At 35.4% G+C, this 27,636-nt stretch overlaps 2 protein-coding genes across 2 annotated transcripts; both read left to right on the top strand.

Annotated features, from left to right (window-relative positions):
* The first annotated feature begins 1,541 nt into the window (after positions 1-1,541).
* Positions 1,542-27,493, top strand: LOC128244022 (sodium-dependent neutral amino acid transporter B(0)AT3-like). Its single transcript, XM_052962041.1, has 11 exons — positions 1,542-1,935; positions 5,272-5,387; positions 7,652-7,840; positions 10,375-10,536; positions 11,312-11,422; positions 12,740-12,941; positions 13,415-13,536; positions 22,539-22,740; positions 25,143-25,302; positions 26,062-26,224; positions 26,592-27,493. Exons 1-11 carry the CDS (start codon positions 1,542-1,544, stop codon positions 26,820-26,822), a joined length of 2,052 nt encoding a protein of 683 aa, XP_052818001.1. The 3' UTR covers positions 26,823-27,493.
* On the top strand, positions 15,745-19,138 carry LOC128242225 (protein PIF-like). The gene is made up of 2 exons (XM_052959312.1): positions 15,745-15,902; positions 17,551-19,138. Exon 2 carries the CDS (start codon positions 17,571-17,573, stop codon positions 18,789-18,791), a length of 1,221 nt encoding a protein of 406 aa, XP_052815272.1. The 5' UTR covers positions 15,745-15,902; positions 17,551-17,570; the 3' UTR covers positions 18,792-19,138.
* Positions 27,494-27,636: the final 143 nt, after the last annotated feature.

Raw genomic sequence — 27,636 nt, 5'->3', positions numbered from 1 at the left:
CCTCAATACCGCCTCCCTCCTCCTCACTCCCGCCTTCCCCCTCCTCACTCCCGCCTTCCCCCTCCTCACTCCCGTCTTCCTCCTCCTCACTCCCGCCTTCCTCCTCCTCTCTCCCGCCTTCCCCCTCATCATTCCTCATGGAATCCGCTACGGATAAAAAACTTTTGGATTCATGTAATAAAGATATTTTAAACAGTAATATGTGATAATGTGTTTACATCGTGTTTCAGTTATTCGCTGTGCATTTCTTAACAACGTATCTTTTAAAATTTACACGTGTTTATAGAATAAAGATTGACTACTCTAGAGAGCGTCGAACAAAATAGAGTTATGTGGTTATCTCCCTTTACATCGTTAAATTATTTGCGGATTAAACAAGCGCTTTAAGGTCTGGATCGAAGGAACGAGTTTGCCAAAAGTTAAAGTTCTTAAAAGAAAGCTGAAATAAATTGCACGTATTTCTGTATATTTTAATAAATCATGTTGCAAATCACCCCCGTCATGACCTTAACATATTGTTAAGACTACGGTTATTTGCTAGGGTAAAATCAGCTTCGGCACGATTATTTCTTCTTCTTTTTCTGTCCCTTGTTTTCTAACCTATGGTTTTGGCCACGAGCATTTTAACCTGTGCCTTTTCGTCTTGTGCCTACACCCCCGCTCCCCAGGCATTTTGCTACTATTATTATTCTATGGTTATTGTAATTCTTTGAAATGCCATGATTGGCAAGTTTTTTTATGAAATTGCAGATGCGCATTTGACATATCCAACGACAAGATAGAAATTTGGTTAAATCGCAATTTCATTTCAAGTATTTACCATATTGTATTTGTAAATGCCCCTTTACTGGAATATTCGTATGTACAAAACCAAATCAATGTTATCGATATTCTCTGTTACGATAGAATTGTCATTGACACTCACTGGAGATTTTTGTATAAGCCCTAATTTAAGGAAATGAATCTGATCTGACAAATAAATTAATGCATTTTATAAGGTAATGAGACGTCCAAAAGAGATGCCTCCTTTACTTATTCATAGAATTTTCTAAAATTAGCGCTCGAAGAAATCTGCGTTGAAGACGCACGCATGCTTTGATTGTTTCTCGGCGATCGAACGTACTTAGTATGGGCAGCCGGTCTCACGGAGATGTGGAAACCGTTATCTGTCGACAACAGGCGGCCAAGCTACTTGTCAGCAAGACGCAATGATTGCTGATTTAAACTCGAGGTTCTCATAGTAGCGCTTGTGACGTCGGGTATGAAATATGGAACTTTAATAGGCTTTATTGATTTGTTTTAATCGCCGGTGTCGGACTTTGTGGCTTTAGATCTTATTTCGTTCACAGTGATCGAATTGAACTGTTAAAAGCCACCATTTCTTATTTTTGGTGGGCCATTGTATAGTTTAATGAAATGAATAGTGTAATAAGATCATACATTTTCAAGACGCCATTTCGAAATGGAGATTTTCCTTTTAATTATGTTCTAGGCAATAGAAATTAACGGTATATATATTCAACACATATATTCAAATACAAATGGATACTAATGAACACGAAGACATTGACAGGCTTGAAATGGCAAGGCTCGCGTCACATGGAAACAAAACAGGCGATGGAAACACGCTATCACGTGACACGAATAGGGGTGGGGCGCTAATCGTGCCACCTGATACGGAACACGCACACCTGATCCTTCCGTCGCCTATTGGCTCCTATGGTAGTACGTTAGGCAGCACCCTTTCAATAAATCCTGAAGCGTCCACGGCCAATCTCCTGCGCATTGACCTTGACCGGAAGTTAGATCGCCACACGGGGGAGGAGAGAGACACTTGGAACAACCGCGCGGAGTTTCTTCTCTCGCTGGTGGGATACGCCGTCGGTCTTGGTAACGTGTGGAGGTTCCCGTATCTCACCCAGAAGAATGGCGGAGGTAAGGCAATTTTTATAATTTCATTTCACAATTTTCGTCCAGTAAACAATGGCAGTTGTGAGGACAAATATATTAAATGTTCACCATCATTTGCTGATTTTTACAAACGTAGTGTTTCATCAAATTCTAAGTTGTCCTTGTCTACGTTCTTCAAGGTTATATGATAGTAAGAAAGTCACTCATGCATTGCGCTCAAAAATAGAGTATCAATTAAATGAACATGGACTGTTAAAAATAACGTATTAACATGTATGAAGTTATATATATATATATATATATATATATATATATATATATATATATATATATATATATATCACGATAATATGAATGGAACTTCATTTTCATCAATCCCTATATATATATATATATTGGTTATCTAATACTTTAATAAATGTTCAGTTTTTAAATTGATATTACCGCTTATTACCCAGTTCAAAACCAGATTATTAACCAATCTCACTTACCAAACTTTCTAACGCAACAGCTACCCGTGTTCTAATTATTCTTTTCATGCATAACGTTTTCAAAAAAAAAATCTTTTGGTTAAATTTTAAGTAAGTATATATTACATTTTTTAACAATTGACCCTTTAAAAAGTGTAGGCAAATTGGCATGTAACTGACTATCTATAAGGCGTTATATATTTAAGCATCATCAAAAAGGGTATTAACTAATACCTTTAACACCAAAGTAAGCCTTTAATATTTCGTATATGTTTGGACAGAATTAGATAACACAGACGACAAAATTAGCACTATTACCCTTCTATTTTGATCCCAGCCGGGCTACTTTCAAAAGTCAATAACTTATAAAAAAAAAATATGTGATCAATTTATAGATATGCTCTGCATAATGGAAGATTTCAGGAACTTAGTCTTACTCCGGTTAAGGGTTTGCTATAAACGAAAAAAAAACTTTCACGAAGTTGCTTTTTACCAATCTATGAGAAAATGTTTTTAACGTGTTTGTCATGTTTGCTTTTCGATTGAAATAATATTACAGAAGCTTGCACGAACTATTTAAACCTTCACATAGGGTGTAATGAAAAACCATTATCATTAAAATATCATAAAAAGGATATTTAAAAGTTCTTAGTAATAGTAAATGTTAATTTACCAAAAATACATGTTATTCTTTTAATTTGTTGTGGCCAGTGCACATGCATGAACTTCTAAATAACTAATTTAATCAAACCAAGTAATAAGTCAATTTTAAATTTGGCTGTTGTTTTCGTTACTTAATAAATGTTTTGCGGTTTTGTAATCTGCTTTGCTTGTCAGAGCTCCTTAAAGTGATTAATTGTGAATTTGTCTTGTGATCCCCTTTGCGGAGACTACACACTAAGTTTGTTTCATGAGGATTCAGACACATTGAAAACATACTGCGCTAACATAATATAATAGTGATACATACATTTTGATATTCCGCCAAATTGAGAGAGCATATTAAGTAGAAGTGTAAAATTTGGCGTTTTGATTTCATCAGACTTTCTCATATTATCTTCTGTAGACATTTTTTCTCCATGTGATATTTCTTAGCACGCAATTCTGACGTACTGTTCTAAGTATCTTAATATGAACCTCCATATTTCTGTTTTTATGTTGTTATACAGTTGAGCTGACTTATTTTTTGGTATAACATTCGCCAATCCAATTCAAAATAAACTTTGATTCCTTTGCTGATAAGCTTTTTCGTATACTTATTAAATACGCCTTGGTAATCAATCATCGGAAAACTAAAAAGTATCAAGGAACATTATGTATCACTCAATGAACTACATCAGAGACATGGGGGAATTTAATGTTTGTTTTAGCCTTTCAATCAAGCTAATGTTGGTAATTACAAAATTATTTTCCTCCGGTACAGTTTAGATTGAAAATAACCTACGACCAACGCATACTCTATTTTCAGAAGTTCCATATTTGTTGCTTTGATTTGCACGAACTAATCACAGCACTTACGTCAAGACAGCTTTAAGAGATTGTAATGGCAGCAAATAATTTATGATCCCACTTGGACCTTCTTTTTCATATTGTTAATTCCATATGAGGCCATTTACATGTCTTTGTATATCGATTTTGTAGACATAATAAAAATGTGCCAATTGATCAATGATAGCTTTTACAAAGTAAATTGATATTGTGTCCGTTGATTATTTTTAGCATATCGAGCATTAGAATAGATCCAAATAAAAATGCGAAATGTGTATGACATAACAGAAAAAGTATTGTTATTTGTAAGAGAAAACTATTCTGCTGTTAGATGATATTTCAAATGTCCCGAATTATGTTTGTACACTTAAAAAACATACCCAATTGATTGCATCATGAATTTTATTATGAAGATATACTTATAAACAAAAGTAAAACAATATAAAATCTGGAGCTTGGTGTTCAGATTAAGATATTTTATTTGCGTTTGCAACATTTCAGTGAAAAGGCAAACACATCTTTTTAAGTTGACAAACAAAGAGGTACTTCGACACCGAACACTGCATGTTTGGTCAAATTTCAAGAAATTGTTATTCAAAGTAAAGAATGTAACCACATGGACAGGCAAAGATTGATTGTGAAGACAGACATGCATTCAAGACCATTTCGTAAACAGTTCAAGAAATGGGTTCTAGAACAGTACAAGAACGTGGACTTAAACGTGGCGTTAAACAAGTTCTAGAATTTCAAGTTCTACAAATTATAAATCTACACATATTCTTAGTGCAATGTCTTTGCAGTTGTATGACTTGAGTCAATAAGGACAATGGGATTTTTTCGGAGTCGATGAAGGTCATCACTTTAAGACATTTAATTTTCTGTTACATTATCATTATGAACATGACAAAATGTATAAAATACTGTTATTCAAAAATCGATGTAAATGTAACAATTCATAATATGAAATTATTTTAGTTCAACCAATGGAAATTCTGCTATAATCTGATATGAATCACGTTCGAGTCCGTCTCCTGTGCAAGAGACTAGTCCTCGTAGCCAAGCCACAGTGATAAGGATTTTTAAATGTAATATGATTATTGAAGATGAATTTATTTACAATATAGTAATACATAATTACAGTTAAAAAGAATGAATAAATACATATTAACGTCGTTCCTAAATGAGCCCTGTGTCTATATAAAGTGTAGGTAGATACTTATAATGTTAATAATGTTAAACTGTGACACTCTGTAAGCCAAACATTTTCGAAGGGTAAAGAAACGTATCCTTGTCGCGGATACGATCAAGTGCTTTACCCCCACCCCTCCCCGGATAAATGGCTAAAAAACCCACCATTTTAGCATAGGGGATTGTGTCCTTGTCTGATTTGCTGTACTTGCAGGGGCCTTTCTACTGCCCTACGCAGTTATGATAGTTGTAGAAGGGATTCCTTTGTTCTACCTTGAACTCGCCATCGGACAGCGCCTGCGTAAAGGAGCAGTCGGAGCATGGAACGAGGTAACAACCAGATAAAAACTGTTGCCATCACAACACACGATTTACGTCATTATGTATGCATGCCATTTCCATGGATAAAAGCAATTCCAACACAAATTATTCTTATTGCATTTAACCGTGTCTAAGTTAATGCAGGCAGTGAAGGGACATAATGAGTTGATTAGCACACAACTTTACAATCAAACTGTATCTTCTGATTCTTTGTCTTACTTCAAATGAACTGCAGCATTACTTTTAAGACTTGTAAGGTCAATTTATTATTCAACTTTCGTAATAAATCTAATACACATTAAAATCATCCTAACTTGAGTTGGCGCAAACACAAATTAGATGATTCCAGTATTGGTACATGAATCGTGATCGATTTGCTTTTCATTTGAGGCACTCCAAGTTCTGCAATATGACGGATCGAAAGTGTTGCGGAAATGTTATCGCTGCATTCCAGGAATAGAAATATTAAATTACTGTAAACTGTTCTTAAAGATATCGTCCTTGGCTCGTTCTGAATATTCATTATAATGCTGTTTACTAAAACCTTTGAAACTAAAGACTTTTAATTGTTCAACTCATTTTATATGTTTTTATTCAACTTTTTATGGTAACAAAATATCGCCTTTTAAAACACATTATGTGAAGCAATGTCAGGGCTTAACATTTATTGCAATCATGCAACAATGCTTGTGCTATAAATAATCCAATGTTCAGCTAGATCATACAGTCACCCCAATGTCAGCACCTTTTGCCAGAACACTAAGTGTTGGTTCAATGTTGTTCAATCACATTATTCGAGTTGTTTTGAAATAAAACAGGGAGTCTTCAGTGCTCATACGTCTTTCAACACTCCGTACTCCCTTTCTGATTCATACATCTCGTTCAACGATATAAGTGTAGTACAAAATTAATGTAACCAATACTGGCCGACCAAATAGTAGTATTTGATAGGCAAAACTAACCATCAAAACTGGATACTTTTCTGTAAAAGCCGACACCAATATAGCAATACTTCTGTGAAACACTACAGAAACAAGCTCAGTTTGGGTAAACGCCAAGTCCAAGCAAAATTACGAGGAACCATTTTATCTGGGCGGACTATGAATGGCATTACCTATCGTCAATATATCCCTCTTCTTCTCAATTATAACACTATTATATCATAGCATGTTCGTGTTATATTTCAAGGTAGCACCGTCATGGAAACCTTGTAGTCCTGAACTTAAACACCATTAACATTTAGGGGTCTTCAGCAGGCCTTAGTGACCGTGGCCTACAATGTATAAGCTGACGCCTTGATATCGCATGTCATCCTATCTTGCAGGTTTCGGACTAACATCAGCGTATCCGTTAATGTATACTTTGACACTATGATATCGAGGCATGCCCATATTGCATTTTATGTCACTGCGACGTCTAGGGTAGCCCTCAGTGACCATATCCTTCAATGTAAAATCTGACGCTATGATATCACTAGATGCGCATGATGCTTTGTTAGATGTGGCCCACTTAGGAGGTCTCAACTTTCATCAACGACAGTAGAATCCTTTACTATCAAACCATGATGGGATAGATATTTTGTATTTCCACATATCCTCATGTCAGGGAGGTTTTAGACTGACATGAGTTCCCATAACGTTTAACGTTACCATTTGCTCATCATTTGTTCAATTATAACACATTTTATCGTGGCAAGACTGGGTTGAATTTCAGGAGTCCTTCACTTGCGAGGTCTTGGGCTAGCCTCAGTGAACGAAACCTTTGCCGACACCATTACTGTATATCATGACATGCTCAGTTTGTAAATATAGGGATCATCTTATCTAGGAGGTATTGGACCATTCAAAGCGACCATATTATTTAGCGTAGAATTCAACTACAACAACATTACCATGCTATAGTTAAGTGTTTCACTCTATTGATGTCACTTTCAAAACATATAGTTCCCTATTTCAACAACGTCTTAACATGTTCATGTTAAATTTTCAGGTGTCACCTTATCTTGGAGGCCTTGGACTGGCCTCAGCAACTGTCTTAACATGTTCATGTTAAATTTTCAGGTGTCACCTTATCTTGGAGGCCTTGGACTGGCCTCAGCAACTGTCTTAACATTTTCATGTTAAGTTTTCAGGTGTCACCTTATCTTGGAGGCCTTGGACTGGCCTCAGCAACTGTCTTAACATTTTCATGTTAAATTTTCAGGTGTCACCTTATCTTCGAGGCCTTGGACTGGCCTCAGCAACTGTCTTAACATGTTCATGTTAAATTTTCAGGTGTCACCTTATCTTGGAGGCCTTGGACTGGCCTCAGCAACTGTAGCCTTTAATGTGGCGCTTTACTACAACACCATAATGGCTTGGTGTATGTTGTACCTCGTGCAAAGTTTTCAGAGCCCGTTGCCATGGTCACAGTGTCCATCCGTGTACCATGGGAACACTACTGTTGTCGATGACGAGTGTCAGGTATAAGACATTTATAATGTATTGAAAGATAATATAGTTAAACCTTTTTTCATTTGTCTTGCTTTAACAAACCATTTCAATGTATTTACTTTTATAGCACTATACACACTGGTGTAAAGAATTCAAATGAAAAAATGAAATTAGAATACGCGCCCTATATAGAGTAAATATCGTTTTTAATACATTCACAAAAACAAAATACTTCTTCAGATTAATTTCTTTTAATAAAAAAAATAGAATACAACTTTTCTATAAGACAAACAAAACAATGTACTAAACAATCAAAACAATTTAGTTGACCTATCTAATGGGAACTATTCCATCCTTATTGTTCTCGTTTCTTGTTGACATATATCAAATAAGATTGGTTTTATTTGCGAAAAGGAATATCAAATAAGACAGAGTCGATGAGGAGTACAATAGGAAATTGACTTGAACGCAATAGCACATTGATCAGCGGGCTGTTTTGTTTCAATCTGATATATGTCTCTCTTGATCTTATTTCAATTGATTGAAACGAGAGCTGTTATTTTCCTTCGAAATTTGTAATTGTAAGGGTGGTGGGGGTGCCGGGTCCCCATATCCATGTGAATTAAGGCAGAAAAAGATTACCACAGATCACCTGCATTCAATCTGTCTTGAATTCCACGCCACTTTATCCCAGATATCACACACACAAACTGCCATAGACTTAGCAGGCAATGTTAATTATTATTGATTCCACGTGATTCGGTAAAAAACAATAATGAAGAAAACGTCTCAAGTTCAAGTGGCCAGATTAAGATAATTGGTTTTCCATCAGAAGTGGATGAAAAGTGTTTGTTCAATCTGTTATGCGACTTTGAAAAATATAAAACCAGGCCCATAACTTGACCAACGGCAATGTCTCTAGGGAGTAAACCGCGACATACGGACTTTGGTCACCACGTGATCATATGGCCTGCAAGAACCTTGTTTGACTCAGATGCAAACTTTGTCTATTTACTCAGTATTTGGGCAACGCCTAAAACATGATGTTGAGACCTTAATTATTTTGCTCAATATTGACCGTGTATATAATGCACCATATTATAGCAGCTAGTTGTAAATTGACCCTAAGTTTTAGACAAGACGTTAACACGGCCTCTAAACGCCAGCTCCACCACCTTACGGTGGTGCAAAGAAAAAGAGCTATCGACACTTCCGTGGTGGAGCTGTGCCCTATGTTTACATGAACAAACGTGAGTATGATTTATATTTTATTTGATAATTTCATTTAACGGACATATTTCGAAAATCGGAGAATGTGGTACCGTGTAACAACCCTTCTGCTGCAGGCTGGTTACTATTCCGTTTCAATATTGTGCAAACTGTGGTGCCAGCAGCTTTCCTCCCGAATCGGACTTGCGCATATTTTGAGATCTGATTGCATAGCAAGTTCATTTCGGTGCTTACACACCCCGTAAGAACATTCTCACGCATGCAAACATAACTGTTATGTGTAGTACCTATGCCGGAACAAAACAAAACTGATAAGCACTTCTTAAAAAGGAAAAATGCACATATTTATAAAAGTGGTGGCGCTGTTGCCCTAGTGGTGGCGCTATCGAGTATGTTTTGCGCTTGAAGTAATATAAAAAGTTAACGCTTTTGGAATGAATGCAAAAGTTGCTATTTATGTTTATCATTCATTGTTATGCTGGTTATGCATACTTCTTTCGGAAACAAAACTCTACGAAATAGTAACCAGCCTGCAGTAGAAGTGTTCTTACATGGTACCACATTCTCCGATTTTCGAAATATGTCCGTTAAATGAAATAATCAAATAAAATATAAATCATACTCACGTTTGTTCATATAAACATAGGGCACAGCTCCACCACGGAAGTGTCGACAGCTCTTTTTCTTTGCACCACCGTAAGGTGGTGGAGCTGGCGTTTAGAGGTCGTGGTTAAACTTTTGAAATGATAATGGTACGGTAACATATCAACCAGGGCCGCGTTCAATTTTCGGGAAATATGGATTATAGCAGGTGTCTGTGGCACCAATGTGTATCGGTCCCCTATTATGTGTTTTCAACCCTTACCGTTTACCACAGGATAATAATGGCGAAGCCGCATGGTGTCCATACGACACCATGCCTTTTTACCGATTGAAACATGTCGGCTGAGGGGAAAACAACGTTGCCCGCAAGACAGTACAGTTACCTTGCGGCTGCGATATTTTTGCAAAATTTCCGCATAATTTGGAATCGTATGGATGCTGTTTGCCGAAATGTTCATTTGTCACCGGGGTTGAAATGTTGACTTAAGTGTGCCAATTAAGTTCCATTAACGTTTAGTTGAAATGAAACATTAAGATTTAGGTATCAGTTCGAGAGCAAAAAATCATTTATCTGCACATAACAGCTTTACACAATCGCCGAAAGTAATACATTTTTGAAAATGTCCAAAAACGTGTAATAACATATCTCACATAAAAACATCCCTCTATAAGTATTCTCATTACAACACGCAAGCACATACTTATTCATCATTTGTGCTCTTTTCCACAAGAGGAGCGGCCCCACAGCCTACTTTTGGTACCGAGAGACGCTTCAGATAGCACCGGAAGTAGGTTCCCCGCCCACCTTTAACCTAAAACTGGGGGCAGCGCTGCTCGTATCCTGGCTCCTTGTCTACCTATGCATGGTCAAGGGCATCAAAAGCTCCGGAAAAGTAAGAGATTTAAAGGCACTCTACTTTGACCTGTGTTTTTGTTTGTTTTATTATGAATTACTGGTCGCATTCGGTCTCTTGAGCACTTCATATGAATCTTCTAAACAAGTTGACAAGTAAAATAGCTTTGTTCAAAATGCTGTTTAAGTTACCTACCTACAGAAAATAAACATATATATTTCAACGTAAGCAGCATTCGCGGAATTATCCAAGAATTACGAGTTGTGTTTATATGGTACATACATTCTATGGCAGATGTCTGTTACTGTGAAATAGTGCCCGCTTCAGACCGAAAGGACGTAGGTCCAATCTCTCAGTCTGCCGGCACAACATTTTTTATTATTTCTTGTTTGTAATTTTCTTCTTTGTAAATATTTTTATAAAAATAATGTTTAAGTTTATTTTTATTTTTTTCGATATGACCATATCCAAATTGCAGCTGATGTGCCTGTACATATATCTGGTTTAGAACTAGGTATTTAGTGAAAAGGCAGCTCTTACAGGGCGTTGTCTGTATGATTTCAACACTCAGGCTCAATTAAAACCGATATTGTAATATTCATTGTTCATTGTACAAAATACTGATTTTTATCGCATATAGTTTTTACTGCGACATGACAACATATATTTTCTAATTTATTTTATCATGCTCATTTCTATCATATTATGGTCAAATCTGCCTTGCGGGGGATATACAGTATTGAAATAAATGAATTGCTAGCGTGAGCGAATGTTAGATTCAACTGATAGCAGGGCTGACTACATTGTCTTTCAGGTAGTGTATGTAACAGCAACGTTCCCCTACCTGGTTCTTGTCATTTTCTTCTTCCGAGGAATCACGCTTCCTGGTTTCGACAGAGGTCTCGAGTACTTGTTTGTACCGGAGGTAAGTAATAAACACATACCGCCTTTCTGGTGGTGCCGACTAATGAATTATAATTGGCGCCTCTTATTCGTGATGGTTCGACAATTATTTTGTGAGATCAAAAAAAATGTTTTGATATTAAATATTTTAAATGAACACAACCGAACATATAAAACTCAATAATGGATACTTTTTATTAAAATAGTGTCTTTTCTTTGAAGACAATATGATAATAAAAAGCAATCTTACTATATATACTTGATACTTGATTATGTACCCTGAGACATAGATTTATCTGTTTTGTTCATAATTTTAACGACGTTTATACGTGTTCAGCTCGAGCTCTGACGTAATCGTCGTAGTACCAATATTATTGCTTGTCAAACAGAGAGTTATAAAATGCATCGCAGCACAAGTTGTCAATATTCCTGTCCATGTGGGCCGAGTTCTAAGAATATCTAGCTAGTATTGAATATACAACCATGTGAGCAAAACCTCTTGCGTGCAACATTGTTTCATAAATGTTCTTTTAAATGATTGACTTAAATTCCAAAACTTACTATCCATGTCAGCAAATGGATTTCGAACGTTATAACCAAAATTGTGTTATAACAAGAATAAAGTGGTAAACAATAAAACAGTTATGCTAAGTTAGCCTTATTCTGGGATATTTTACATGTGCACAGTGAAACTCCCTAAACCTGTAGAAATACCTCCTGATAAACAGTACATTTTCATTACATAATTCACTGAAAACGGCATAAACATTAATATATCACTATGAGTTATGTTTTGTATATACTGCCACCTACATATATTAATTCCAATGTGTATTTTTAATGTGATCGGACTGTCAAAAGAAAACATGCATTTGCCGGTAAATGTCCCATGTTACTTGAGTTAAGGCAACATAGCTTAGCTGTGTTGTTGTTGTTTATCACTGTTGTATCGCAGCGCATACAATTCAAGCTGGGAACCAAATCGCAAAACGTTAGCCGCAAAAGCCAATAGTTAGATTAAATTTATCTCACAGCTAACATTGCATAGCGTGTTCGTATCCTTGCTTTATTGTTGTTATTTTTGTCTTACACAAATTTAATGGTGATGTCCATCATCAATTAAACGTTGATGATTTCTTTTATTATACTTATATATTATGCAAATAGTATGGGTCGATTGTATTTAATATTTACAAGTTGGACCAACTGCTTGACCCAGCTGTCTGGCTAGATGCGGCCACACAAATAAACATATCTATCATCATTTAAATTTTGATATTTGTATTATACTTTAATTTAAATACAAATGTTTAGGTCGATTGTAATTAATATTTACTAGTGGGGTCGACTGCTTGACCCAGCTGTCTGGCTAGATGCGGCCACGCAGATATTCTACTCGTTTGGACTTGCATTTGGCTGCCTGGTTGCCCTCGCCTCCTACAACCCAGTCCGAAGCAACTTCGTCAAGGTGGCGTTGTTTGTGTCTGTAACGGATTTCTTCACTTCGATACTTACAGCCACTGTTGTATTCTCGATTCTTGGTAGGCGTTCACAGTACCATAGCTTATTATGTAGATATTTATATCTTGATTTTTTTGGCTGAAATGTTAAATTCATAAAATAATTACGACTATTTGATTTAGGATGATGCAATTGACTATAATTGCAAACTTTAATGTAAGGTTATTTCATAAAATATTGTAATTATTTGAAAAGATACTGCGATCCTTGTTTGTTTACGCTGGGTATAGTTTTCCTCCAAATGCGATTGTAATTATCAATTGTGCTTAATAAAATACTTTATGCAAAAACGGCAGTTCAAACGAGTTTGTGATATTGTTCTGATATTATTCTTTTTCTCTACACAATCCATGCACTCAAGTTGCGCCACTCTAAAACAAAATCATGGAAGGGTCGCTAATGACAATACATATATTGCCATCAGCACTGACTGTATGTCGATATTGATGGATGCTTTTTCGCAAACTCTTCAGACCTAAGTTTCTTCATTCAGGATTCAAGGCAACTATCGCTTATGAGGAGTGTCTGCGCGCACACAATAACAACACTATAGCAACCGACTTTTCTGGTGGTCCTGAAAACAACACATGTGATTTCCGACAGTTCTTGCAAGGGGTATGTATGTACTGACATGAAAACAGACTGTTGTATTCATGCATAATCATAATGAAATGAATAGTCGCATTTTGTTGTTAATTGGTGACTAGGTAAAAGGTCCATTGTCAATATCCAACACATGAGACAGTTAAAAGGGCAACTATGGCGGGATGTTTACGATAACTAGTGAATGTATTCGCTCGGCCTGTATGTAACCGCGGAATAGAGGTTCTTCACTGCTGAGGTCGTGAAGAATTTTACTGCTCAATAAGAAGTAATAGGCGTTGTAAATGTTATACGCCAGCATGTACTTGGCTTTACGGAAAATATTACTGATTTTCACTGTTTAATATAACTTTTCGCTCTGTGCATATCACTGTGTATCGAAGAACAAATAGTAAAATGTACAATGTTAAAATGTTTAGATTGTGTATACTAATTTATAACTTATAATCAAATAAACGTCCACTCAAAACGACATATATTGAAATATTTGAAGCATCAAGACGAACACTTTTAAGACTGCAGTACGTTTTGAAAGAAATGAAATCGGGACAAAAAACGGTATTAATTAAACAAAAACCTCAAATTCTTGATGACAAAATAAATGAACAGTTTTACAGAATTAAAAAAAGTACAAATGTACAGCTTAGTCTGCATTGCCTGCCACAGCTTTTTGTAAATAGAAGGTAGGGAACCAAACAAATTTGACTGAACGCCGAAGAAAAAAACGCCTCCCTTCAGTGAACATGGTTATCTATCACCATCATGACTTTTTAATAAACGTTTTGAACAGATCAATCAAATATGAGTACATAGTTAAAAGTGCATCTGACAATTATGCAAACAATCGCGAAATAACTGTACCAAATTGTTGTCATGTATGTAACATTATATTATTACCTAAATACTGTTTCTTGAAACGTGTTTGATCGTTTAAATATGAAGGTTTTCGAAAGAGTTTAAAGTTAGCAAAGTGAAAGCAAAAGTACACTTAAATACTGAATATAGCAGTCTTGGTTTATTTCAGAATATTTGTTCACAGTAATTGGACATGTCACACGGTCAATGCCTCGTGCCATCATCATTTTTAAAGGATTTTTTTTCATTTGTCGAAGATGTAAACGTCATCAAGGCTGTCAAATCATGTTTATCAATCTATTACTTTTATACAGTTACATTGTTATCACTGTTATTTTTCCCAGACACTATTAACTGCTCGAGGCTTCGACCTAATGATCTACAAGCATGAAAATGCAAGGTGTCGATTAAGAGTACAAAACTTTTGATTATAAAAAGACTTGGCAAACGATTAGAATATTTGTGTCTTGAAAAAACTTTCTTTTAATTGATAGTATCTTGCTCATTGTGTTTATGAATTACCTTTCTGGTGTTTTATATTGATTGTCGGTTAGTTTTTCTTAAAGGGACTCCTTCACATAATACAAAACATATATGGTAATTGCTTTTATTTTACTTTTTCCAAAATATTGTATGTTAAATAGCTTTAAGCGTTAAAACAAAGTTGTTGACATATAATACATGTTGACGCCTGTTCAAATCTTGCATTATGGCGGCGATTATGAAAACCTAGTCATTTGACTTGAATTTAATTTGGTAGCAATTAGCGTTTTACAAGTTTGAATTGAATTGTGTGCATTCCAACTTTTCATAACAAGTCTCCATTCCTGTAACACCTCGTACTCAATGCACATTCAGCTCACGTGGTTTATTTAGTACGAAACATTATTTATATTCTAAATCCATCTTTGGGCAAACATAGTGAATGAGTCTCTTTAAACGAAGTAGCTACAGACGATTTTTTTAAATTTATGTATCGGTCTTTTACCGACATCACGTTACACATGCGTGTTTGTACAATTGTCCTTTATTTTCCACGACGTGTTGTTTTTTTCAAGACTAACCAAAAAACGCCAACACATTCTGTCTGCGGTGAAAAAGAGAGAGAAATAAAACAGCCTTGCCCTGCAAAAATAATAATGGAATCAGGCCTGTGACGGATTATTGGTTATAATGTAGGTGTTTGTGGTCGTCTAGACTAAGACGTTCGTCTACGTTTCTTTTAATGACACCTCCATGTATAACGAGAAAACATGTTTACCTGTAAAAAATTGAATTTAATTACCACAGTTGTAAAAATTAGCATAAACCACATAATCATTTCGCTACGCTGCATAAGCACGCCTAATGACCTACGTTAGTTACGTAACGTGGAAATGCATTAAATTTAACATATTCACGTCACAGTAGTCTGTTACTCCTAAAGTGTATATAAAATGCAGTTGCATCGATGGATAGTCAGATAATTGCTTGCTTTCGAATAAGCTATTGGTGAAAAATCAACAATATTTTGTTACAATAAGGTAAGACTAAATTTACAGCTTATATTGTAAGATTCGTATATTTGTAAATGAACTATTCGTTTTCAAGTATTCGATGTGCACTTATGTGAATTTTAGATGCCTGGTGACGTTAAGTTATTTTGTCAGCATTTAAAAGGGTTTGATGTTTGTACAAATTATACTGAAAATAATTCTACAAAAGGGTTTGATGTTTGTGCCAATAATAATGAATATAATTCTACAAAAAAAAACAAAAAAAAATTCTTTCAGTTGAAATAACGAACGATAATATAAACTGCGAAAACAAATGTATGTTTGGTCATTTATTATTATAGTGATACTTGTATTCAAAATCAATACTAACACATGTATGACAAACATAAATTTGGAGTGATAAACCCTCAAATACTAACTAAATAATACATTTATGGAAAATATTACTGATAACAATATTATAGCCGTGTATTAAATAGCTGAAAATGCAAAAATATCAAATGATTGGTGAATGCTAAAAATATTTACTGCGATCAACTATTGTCTCATAAGGTAGCAATACCGTGTTTCTGTACATTTCTTTCAAATAAACTCGGTATAAGGCATAAACACCATTGTTTTCTACATTTGTTCATCATTTCGATATATCAAAACAATTCTATTAAATGTGTTAAATCCTACTTGGGAGTAATAGTACATCTTTAAATTATCAGTAATCACAAAGCAAAAACATTTCCAACAATACCAAAATTATACAGGGATCACCATGCATCGAAATTCAACATAAACGCTTATAGTGTGTGTATACCACGTGATAAATTACCTAATAAATGCTACGTCGGAAGGCAATATTTGGCTTTGAACGAAGACTTTAAAAAAAGATAACTTTACTATTTTTTTATCGTTTTAAATAAAACATGGAGCAATCTACGCCGCTTACAGAGCCCCGCCTTCGGTCTTTAATCAGGGTTTGATTGAGACTTTAGTTTCTGAAAACACTTCGACAAACCTTTTCACAAAACCACTGCCTGATGGAGCACTGTCAAATATAAGTTTGGAAGCAGGTTTGTCGAAGTGTTTCAGAAATCTAATCATCAAATCATCTAATCAAACTCCGGTAATAAAACGAAGGCGGGTCTCTTAAAGTGGCATAGACTGACCTTTGTTTCATTTAAAATATTGTCTTAAAAGAAAAGTCATCTTTGTTTGAATACTTTATTTAAGCAAAATGTTGCCTTCCGACGTAGGATATATGACGTACATTTGTAATTTATCATGTGGTATACACACACTGGCTTATGACACGATCAAATGACAAAATTCTGTGTACATCGGTTACCTTAAAATAGAAAAGCCAGTCGTGAAAAGATATGTGTTTGTTCTGGAGTATAGTGGTACCCATTGCTGTAGTATAACTGTATAAAATGTACACATTACAAATTTGTGTATGTTTAAACATATCTATACAGTTCAAGGAAATACAAAAATGAATGCATTATGTATAGATACATATTACGTAAAATGATTCCAAATGGATTTAAAGACAAACCTTACTATTGATTATATAAGTACCAAGTTGTGTTACTATAAGATACCGTTAGAAACATAAATCATCTAACGGGTTACGAGTCGAGTCGATATCAGGTTTAATTAGAAATTGTTGGAATTTTTTCAGATATTTTACCTAGCATTTAGATGATAACGGCCACATTCCTTGCCCTTGTGGGGGCAACCATTGTTTCTGCAGGAACGTATGACTACCTTTGTGACGAAAAGAACTACGATAACTACGTCACTCTTTACACCCACCCAAAAGATTGCAGCAAATATGTTCAATGCTGGAAGAATGCTCTAGGCGCGCTTGAAAGCGACGAGCGACAATGCGGATTCGGTACCTACTGGAGTATGACTGACTTGAGCTGTATCAATGTGGATCAAGCGAAGTGTGGTGAGGATGCCTGTCTAAGTTTAATTGACGGCGAGCAAAGAGCGGCGAAAGGCAACTGCCGTGGATATTGGCAGTGTATGGGAAAAAAGTCAGTACCAATGTGTTGCCCACCAGGACAGCATTATAACTCGATTAACGGCTGCGAGGACAACATCAATGAAGAATGCACCGCCGATTGTTTAGGACAATATGTGGCTCCTAATGATACCGATAGCGGAAACAGCACAACTACTGAGGCTCCCATCCTTTGTAACAAAGAAGAAGAAGCAAATAGTCCATCCAGTTATAAATGGAACGTGAATGGTCAGTCATATTTGATGAAATGCCCCTCTGGAACAGTCTTTGTCCAGACTAAGTGCACCTGCCTCGGTTCTGAAACTGCTCCGCGTACCTGCGAGCCCGAGCTTCTTTTGAAATTCACCAATGGTTTGCTGGATGAGTCACGAAACCAAATAGATGTCCAAAACGTCAGCGTATTGGTAGAAAACGGAGAGGCAATTTTCGATGGAACCACGAGTCAGCTGGTGGTCCCATTTTACTCCAATCTTGACATCAAGAATACTCTTATTGTCCGAATGAAGTACACCTCTGACCATACAGAAATCCCAGATGGCGAACAAAGAGCACTCTTTTCCAACCTTGATTGCAATGTCGATCCATCAATACTGATGACCGAGAACAGCCAAAACGTGGTCGCGTTTGTAGGAACATGGGTTAAGAACGGGACAGTTGCTGTGCCCCAGACCCCACTTGCTGCGAACGAGATCGTCTCAGAGAAGGACGTTATGTACAAGTTCCAAAACAATACATTATCTCTGACAGTGGATACAACTGAAAATGACGTTCCAACTTTAGGACAGCTGAAAAAAATCCAGTGTGCTCTGCACATCGGATATGCTTCCGGTATGGCAAACTTCAAGGGAAAAATTGACGAATTTGCAGTCTATCAGTGCGACCCACAGGCTTAAAATAATAACTTGGAAGCTGTGTTTAAAATGATACTTTGATAAATTATTTTGCATTTTACTCTACTCTTATTTATTTTGTTTAGTTCTGAATATTTTCGATTTTTGTTCGCATAATACGATAAGTAAAGAAAGAAATCCATTATAATAAATGTGTATGTATTGCCAGAGTGTTATAAGCCAATAGCGTACGAAATCATGTTGACAGCATGAATCTTTCTTAAACCGACTTCATTACAGTAACTTTTAGTATTAGTAAGTATTAAAGGCCTAAAAACTTTTTTTTTCTGATACATTGATCAGTTGATGGATACTAATTCTGTTGAATAAATGCTTTATTTGAATAACTGTTTTTGCATTTCTTCTTTTGTTCATTCAATGAAATAGCCCAAACGGCAATGACAACATTGTTTAATAAGACAAAAGTCAAAAATATTTTCATCTAAGCAAGGAATTCCATAAACAATGTTCAGAATGTTTTAGTAGTGGAATGTTATATCTATTTTAAGTATATTTCAAAACAAAATAGGAAGTGTGTAAATCGATCAAGAGTAAAACATGATTTTCTTATTTATTATCGAACTCAAATGATTTAATATCAGAATTAAAACAAAAAATGTGCAAATATATGATGCCAATAATACAACATAACGCATAGTATGTTGAAATGTAAACGATTTGTTTTTACAACGATTGCCCGGCCTTTGCTCTGGATAATGACAAACTCGAAAAGTACAAGAATTGGCGCCTGGCTGATAAACCTATTTTTTCTCAAAATCTTCAAATAGATGGTAAAAAGAAATAAAAAAAATAGTTAAATTGCTTTCATCATTGCGCATTTTAGTGTATTTTATTTCTGATGTCTTAATGAACGAGGCAATCAAATTCAAAATATATATTCGTATATCTAAAACTGAAATTAAAATAAAAGTGAGTAGTGTCAACCTTACTTGTAGTAAGTTCTGGAATAAAGCAAGAAAACCTCCTATTTCACAACCTCCTATTTGATTGTAAAAGAAATAGATCTACATTTTTTCACATGACTATACTTATAAGTGGTGGCCAACAGATGCCTGGCCAATCCAAGTTCCACCTTTCCATAGAGATACAAAACATAGTTATTGTGGTAAAAACAACATAGCCATGACATAATTAAAACAGTTAATGTGTAAGTGTAATGCAGTCAAAAAGTAAGAAATAGTGCACACAACAGAGCACCTCTTTGCTCTATAGTGACCGACCATTCAGCCCATATTCGTTGTTTAAACGGACCGAAGCAAAAGGCTTCAACCTCATACAATAAAAAGAAGTAACGAAATAATTTTAGGTATAACGATGCCCTGAAAATGAAATATAACATTGTTGACATTTTAATGATATATCATGAACAAAAAGACAGAGAACAAGAACAAAATCACTGGACAGCGGAAAAATAGATATTAGACCCGAGATAGGATCGTGTAATATGGCATTGATTTGGTATTAAACAAACTAGGTTGGGGGTGGGGGGGTTCATACCGAACACAAAGCGGAAAAGCTAGACAACATTAGTTTTTGTGTTTTTGTAAGAAAAACTGTCTGGAAAGAAATCAGGACAATACAAATCACTGACCAATTATTTCTTTTAAATTAGTTATAATTGAATAATGTTGCACGTTTGATGTATATTTTTACGGTAGACTTATATATATAGATATAGCAGGAATCATGCAAATCGGGTCGCAGTTTTTTTTAATATTAATTATCCAGCATTGGTTTCACGACGTTACGCTATGATTTTAATGAGCGTAATGAAAAGACATGAACGTGACAATATACTTTCACTGAGATTCGTATCGTTAGCAACGGTCATCAAAGAAGCTATTTAATGTTCCAACCCACTACCTTTGATATCGGAAGTTATCATTGGTCATCGCTTCGCGCGATTGCTAATGAATGTGTATTGTGTTTTACCTCCAGCTTTATGTTCTCAGATGACATACAGCGCAATGAAATAAAGCGAACATAACGATATGCTTTTAATGAAATTGGGGTCGCGGTGAATTTGATTATCAATGAGTTTTGTCAGAATTATTTCCTGTTGCTTATGACTTGAGATTATTCTTTTCCATGTATCACAAAAATACGCAGACTCAAAAAGAACACGTTTTCGATTTACATTCGTATTGTATGGAGGTTCGGCATATCAATTTTGCAAAACAATTCTAATATAACCTTTTAACACCGTCATTCAATATTGAAATACATGTACGTCGGAACTGATTTGAAAACAACAACGCCTACGTTGCTTTATTTGAGGTTCAATTTTAAAACTGGACTTGCTGATAGTATTGAGGAGTTTCATCTAAATGTGAATAGTTATCTTATTTATCACATTGTAATCATGTGTTCGATAGGAATCTTATAATACGTAAAAAAGACAGGCCAAAACAGTTACTTGAATAGTGAGTTTGAATTTGACCTAATCAAATGAAATCATAAAACATGAGTTTCTTTTGCATTATTTATGCAAAAAGCTACAGTTACAAGCTCAGTAGCAAAAAGTTTAAACATAGACCCGGTTTAGTGGCATGTCCATTCGTAAGGAAAATTCAACATTGAAAATATTTCCTGACAGATGATAAGCTCTAGAAAAAATGTCTAAAGACTGAAAGGCCGAATACACTGAATAAAATCAATTTGGCATGGCCGAAGAGCTTGCGCGCGACACAAAATGTTCACAAACGGATCAAATGGGGAAGTATCCGTTTCCAACCCTCTCCCCATACCATTTACCCAATTCTGGGTAGAACTTTGAATGTCATAATGGTAGAAAAGTATGCATAAATGCTAAAACACATCAGAACGCTCATTTTAAACACACCAATCAACATTTCTTCACCGAAACCCCAAATTACTTAGCAATTGATTACAGTTCATAAAAAGGCCACGAAAAAAAAAGAAAAATAGTCGAAGTATTGTCGTATTGTCGTCGGTGGCGTCGGCATCGTCGTAATTCAACTTATTTAAATGAAATTTGATTGTCATGTTGTCAGAGACACCGCAATACGTATAGCAAAGTAATAAAGTCTAGTTTTAAAAATTGCCGGCGTCGACCCCTTCGGAGACTGAAAAACAAAACAAAGCATAATAATTGTAAACGCCACCGTGTTTTTGACCATACACAGCTTTCAAAATGCATAATATAATTACAGTCGTGAAAAAATAGTTTTCCGTTCCCTCTACGCACACTTTCTAGATGTAGATATGGTTCCTTTATATTGATAAAAATGATCGCATGTGTATATGTTGTCTTTTAAACAATTATTTACTTACGAGTTTCCATATTTCTAAAACGTCTGAAATCTCATGGCATTTGCCAAAAGTGTTTTCGTTAAGTTGACAGACTAATTATTTTGTTTGCAAATGAGTTTAAAGGCATTTTCGAGGAATTACTGATCGTGGATTTTGCTCCTCTTAAATACACCAAGTTAATTTCAAATCAAGTTGAACATCTTTATAGTTGTCAATCGACATCACATGTCTAAGAAAGGCGATTGCCACCGTCATGATCAACCGTCCAATTAAATCGAAGCCTTAACTTATGCTCTCGAAAAGTAACTATTCGAAATCCCCTTTGGTTCGGTACAAATCGGCAGTCGCCTCGTTGGAGTCATTTTGTCTGATTATCCCTTCCGGACTATTTTTAGTGTGGAGTTATAATTTATGCATGTATCACTCGAATGTTATTTTATTGTTTTCCTCTTTTAGTCCGTGTCTGGCACTGGTCTGGCGTTTATCGTATTCACCGAGGCAATTAATCAGTTTCCGGCACCTCAGCTTTGGTCCGTTCTCTTCTTTCTAATGCTTTTGACACTTGGGCTTGATTCTATGTTTGGTACGCTAGAGGGCGCCCTGACGTCCATAAACGACATGATGATGTTCCCTGGTGTGCGGAAGGAAATAATTTGTGGTAAGGTCTGAACTTACTAACTTATTCATATTTATAACTGCTCATATTGCACATCATGTATCATTTGCATACTCAGTGACAAAATATTGAAACCTCTATCATTCTCCAAACATTTTGTAAGAAAAAAAATGCGCTAGAAATCCTTTTATCGGTAAATTCAAACACGTACTTCGAGAGGAAAAATGGGACAAAAATCAAATGACCTTGTTACAAATTGTGAGTGGTGCACAAGAGGTCGAAAAAGAGAATAACCTTTAACAATACATATATGTATTGTTAAAGGTTATTCTCTTTTTCGACCTCTTGTGCACCACTCACAATTATACAAAATAGTATACATATATATTTAAAAACACATACATTTGCGTGAAAATGATGCGTAACAATCTCACAATCTACCTACTTAACAGTTAGCTTTCTCTGCAGGTTAGTATGTGTAAGACTAGTTTTATTCATTTAACACTATTATGCTACCGTTTGCAAACGAACATAGCATTGGAGGGTTTTGATGCAATGAATGATCATGCTTTTGCTCCGCCAAACTACACCAATCGACTTTCAAGTCTAGAGCAACATTTTTTAGCGTGTCAATCGACTTCAGACATCACAGGCCGACTGCCACCGTCAGTGATAGAGTGTTTGTTATACATGTGTATGAATTGATTTGAATATGAGTGTCTCTTTAACAAAGAAAAAAATGAATCTATAAATGTATTCAAAAATTCATCCATCAGGGCTACTATGGTGAATAACACTCTTACAACCTTCCTCCTTCACAGTTAGCGTTCTCTGCAGGTTGGTAGGTGCAAGACTTGTTTTATTTATTTAACACTATACTACTCAGTGTTTGTATACCATGTGATAAATTGCGTCATAAATGCTACGTCGGAAGACGATATTTAACTCTGTATGACGACTTTAAACAAAGATTACTTTACTATTTCTTCACAATTTGCAATTAAACATAGCGCAGACTACGCCGCCTTCGGCCTTTTACCAGAGTTTGGTTGAGAGTTTAGTTTCGGAAAACACTTCGACAAACCTTTTCCCCAAACCGCCGCCTGATGGAGCACTGTCAAACCATAAGTTGAAGAAAAAAACAGGTTTGTCGGCCCGTCTAAGTTAACTAATCACCTAATCAAACTCCGGTAACAAGACGAAGGCGGGGCTCTTTAAGCGCCATAGACTGCACTTTAGTTCATTTAAAATGGTAAAGAAAAAAGAAAAATTATCTTGGTTTAAAGTCTTCATTTTAAGCAAAATGCTGCCTTCCGACGTAGCATGACGCAATTTATCACGTGGTATATATACACACTGTGCTACCGTATGAAATTTAACTTAGTATTTAAGGGTTTTGATACCATGAATGATCATGCTTTTGCTCCGCCTAAATACACTTCAAAATCTAATGCAACAGTTTTAACATTAATTGAGCGTATTGTATCACGTATTAACTTACTACTTCGCAGCGGTCATGGGCATAGGTTTCACACCAACCGGCTAATTATGTCGAAGCCTTAAATTACGTTCATTGAAGTGCAGAAAACTTAATGTTCGAAATCGCGTTTGACGCGCTACTAATTGTTGCAAAAAAGCTCTTTGATCTTGATGTTAAAAGCACATAGGCGAGTACGCTTTGCTAAGTATATGTAAAAACAGTAGTACATGAAGAACACTTTAGATAAAACATTTCATTTGACCGTACCAGTTTTCTCTTATGCAGGTAGCACATGTCTCGGGCGTTGTTCATGCTACCCTGTTTATGTGTCAGTAATTACATGTTGATTGGTGTGTTTGAAAAAAGATATTGCACTCTACCTCTTTTATTTCTTTACTGAGACTATCATGTGCTTGATGTCTTTATTTAATTCGCTAATGTCCACTTCCTCCACCTATCAATACGCGGTGTACACTTAAAATAAAACAAAGCGTTCCATTCTATACCTTATCTCGACTGCAGATCCACTAGTGTATTTCCTCAACTCTTGTGTGTTCGCCTCGTATATAGCTCATTTCGCTACTTAAAGATGCATTATTATTCCCAAGTAGATTTAACATATCTAATAGAATTGTTTTAATACACCGAAAAGGATAAACAAATGTCGAAAACAATGATGCTTATGAAGGATACTGAGTTTAATTTAAAAGAAATGTGCAGAAAACACGGTATTGCCACCTAATGAGACCATAGTAGATCGCAATAATTTTTTTAGCATTTACCAATCATTTGATATTTTTGCGTTTTCAGCGATTAAATACACGGTTACAATATTGTTAACAGTAATTAATATTTTCCATAAATGCATTACTTAGTAAGTAGTTGACGGTGTATCACTCATAATTTACGTTTGTTCTACATGTTTATGTATTGATTTTGAATAAGAGTGTCACTTTAAATGCAGGTATCACATGTTTGGTGTCATTCCTGATTTCGCTGGTGTTCGCCTCCTCCACCGGACCGTACGTGTTTGACCTGTTCGATTCGTTCAGTGCCAACATCCCGCTCCTGGTCATCGCCTTCATGGAGTGTGTGGCAATCGCATACATATATGGCCTGAAAACGTAAGTGATTACTTCCCTATGTTTAATGTTGATTTATTTCTTTTTAGGAATCCATCTGTAATTGTGCCTTATTCGTTTAATGGTGTTCTGTCTGCAAAATGTGATGACAAAGCCTTCATCGCTATCGAAAATGTAAAGGAATAGTTTTAGATGTATGTATAAAGTTATGTTATTCATACAACTGTTTTAATTTCAATAATGAGAATATGTTCTCGTTCATCGTCTTAATGGAGTGCGGTGCGACTGCATGCATCTACAGGCTGAAAACGTAGGAGAATAGCTCCATATATTTGTAGTTTATATAATTGCATACTTTTGATGCAAATTGAGTATGTGCATCTCGCTTTAGCAGTGGGTGTGTCATAAACGGATTACATTCGTAGGCATAATAATTTGGGCGCCCATATTTTAAAATTTTACAATGGTTTAACCACTGAAATTATATCATGGCAACTACAGTGGCATCCTTGAAAACAGGGCAAATGACGTTACGTGAGTGATCGCTGTTTCTTTCAACATGAAGATTTGTTAAGCGATTAACTGGTTTTATGTTTACAGTCAATTAACAAAGAGACTGTACAAACACAACAAAAGTCACGCTTGAAAAAATGAATCGTGTTAAAAAAACGTGATTTCTCGTGTTCCATCATGTTCGCTTGTTGCCTGTTTTTTTATAGATTGCAACACATAAATTATTATTAACTATACATTTTAACGACTACGTGTTATAATGCTCATCTATTTTATAATATTTTGCAGCATATCAAACGACATAGAACTTATGATAGGACGGCGTCCGAGTTATTTCTGGTTGATATGCTGGCGATACATAGGTCCAGCAGCCATGGCAGCTATCATGGTGGCGAGTGCCATAGAAATATTCAACAACGGCACCGTGTATGAGGCTTGGGATGCTACGCAGGTATCTGAATAAATAAATAGATGAATCAATTAATAAATTGATGAATGATGGATGGATGGATTGTTTGGACGGATGGATAGATGGATGAATGAACGAACGAATGAACGAAAGAAAGAAAGAAAGAAAGAAAGAAAGAAAGAAAGAAAGAAAGAAAGAAAGAAAGAAAGAAAGAAAGAACAAAAGAACGAACGAACGAAAGAAATTAAAATTAAATTAATTAATTAATTAATATGGATGGATGGATGGATGGATGGATGGATGGATGGATGGATAACCATCTTTAAATACATCTGTATAACTGTTTGCCACCAAAATATCAAAATATGAATATGTACGAAACATTCGTAAGTATTATCTTTTATTCCAGGGCACTACAGTCATGAAACCTTGGCCTTGGTGGTGTCAACTCTTTGCCGCCATCTTAATTCTTATGGCGTTATTATGGATACCAGGTGTCGCAATATGCAAATACTTCAATTTGATATCCTGGAAACGGGAAGAACCAGTATTTTTCCCGTCAGAAGAACTTTGTGAAGAATATGATATCAAAGAAAAGAAAACAAATGCATTTGAAAAATATGTGTTAGGATTTAAATAGTACCATGCATACTAGTAGTTGTATTGTACCGTGAACATTAACACCAATATCGGAACGGTAACAGGTAGGAGAAGCTTAAACGTGCAATTGCTTGCGTAAGGATACATTAAATCGCTATTCACTTATACACACACTAGTTATTGGACGTTGCCTTTGACAACAGGGAACAAAACATTTACTTCACCATCAATCCTCGCGATTAAAATTATACACCTCACACTTTATGCCCGTGTATTAATTCAATAACTAAGAGTGTCGGGTGCAGTAACTGGAATTTAGGTTTTTTGTCGAATGTGTTTTGGTCATATATCAACTATCTCATCCGACTTACGAAACTGATTAAGGCAAAAATGATGCAATAAAAACAGATATTGAAAAAATACCGAAGGTACTAAATTTGAAAGTATGTACTTACCACGTGCTTATAATGTGCGTTCTCCAACAATGTGTGATCAATAATTTGATATGCGAAATATCTGAATGAAAGAATTTGAAAGAAAAGATATCTTTAAATTGTTTGAATTTGAATTTATTTTGCATAGAAATGTGGGTATTGTAATTGATGTACATGTAGTTTGCTTTGATCGTGTCAATTTTATTCATATATTCTCGACGCTCTCCAAAGGTTGTGATACTATACTGTACAGATCGTAAAATTGTTGTTGCTATTGTAAAACAGGTACATTACAAGTAATAAATTGTTAAAAGATATCGTTTCCAACTGCGTATTAATAAAAACAAATATGTTAGTGGTGAAGAAAGTGTGTGTGTTTTTCAGTGAATGGTAATTCGATTAATGAACTCTTTTTTTAAA

The sequence above is a fragment of the Mya arenaria genome, chromosome 8 (assembly GCF_026914265.1).
Source record: "Mya arenaria isolate MELC-2E11 chromosome 8, ASM2691426v1".
NCBI lineage: Eukaryota > Metazoa > Mollusca > Bivalvia > Myida > Myidae > Mya > Mya arenaria.
Note: the sequence above shows the minus strand (reverse complement) of the source record. Positions and strands in the feature narration are given on the sequence as shown.

Coding starts and splice junctions, on each gene's coding strand:
- LOC128242225 (XM_052959312.1), top strand. CDS start 17,571: ATGATAACGGCCACATTCCTTGCCCTTGTGGGGGCAACCATTGTTTCT.
- LOC128244022 (XM_052962041.1), top strand. CDS start 1,542: ATGGATACTAATGAACACGAAGACATTGACAGGCTTGAAATGGCAAGG. Junction 1,936..5,271: donor CACCCAGAAGAATGGCGGAG/GTAAGGCAATTT, acceptor CTGTACTTGCAG/GGGCCTTTCTACTGCCCTAC. Junction 22,741..25,142: donor GCGGAAGGAAATAATTTGTG/GTAAGGTCTGAA, acceptor CTTTAAATGCAG/GTATCACATGTTTGGTGTCA.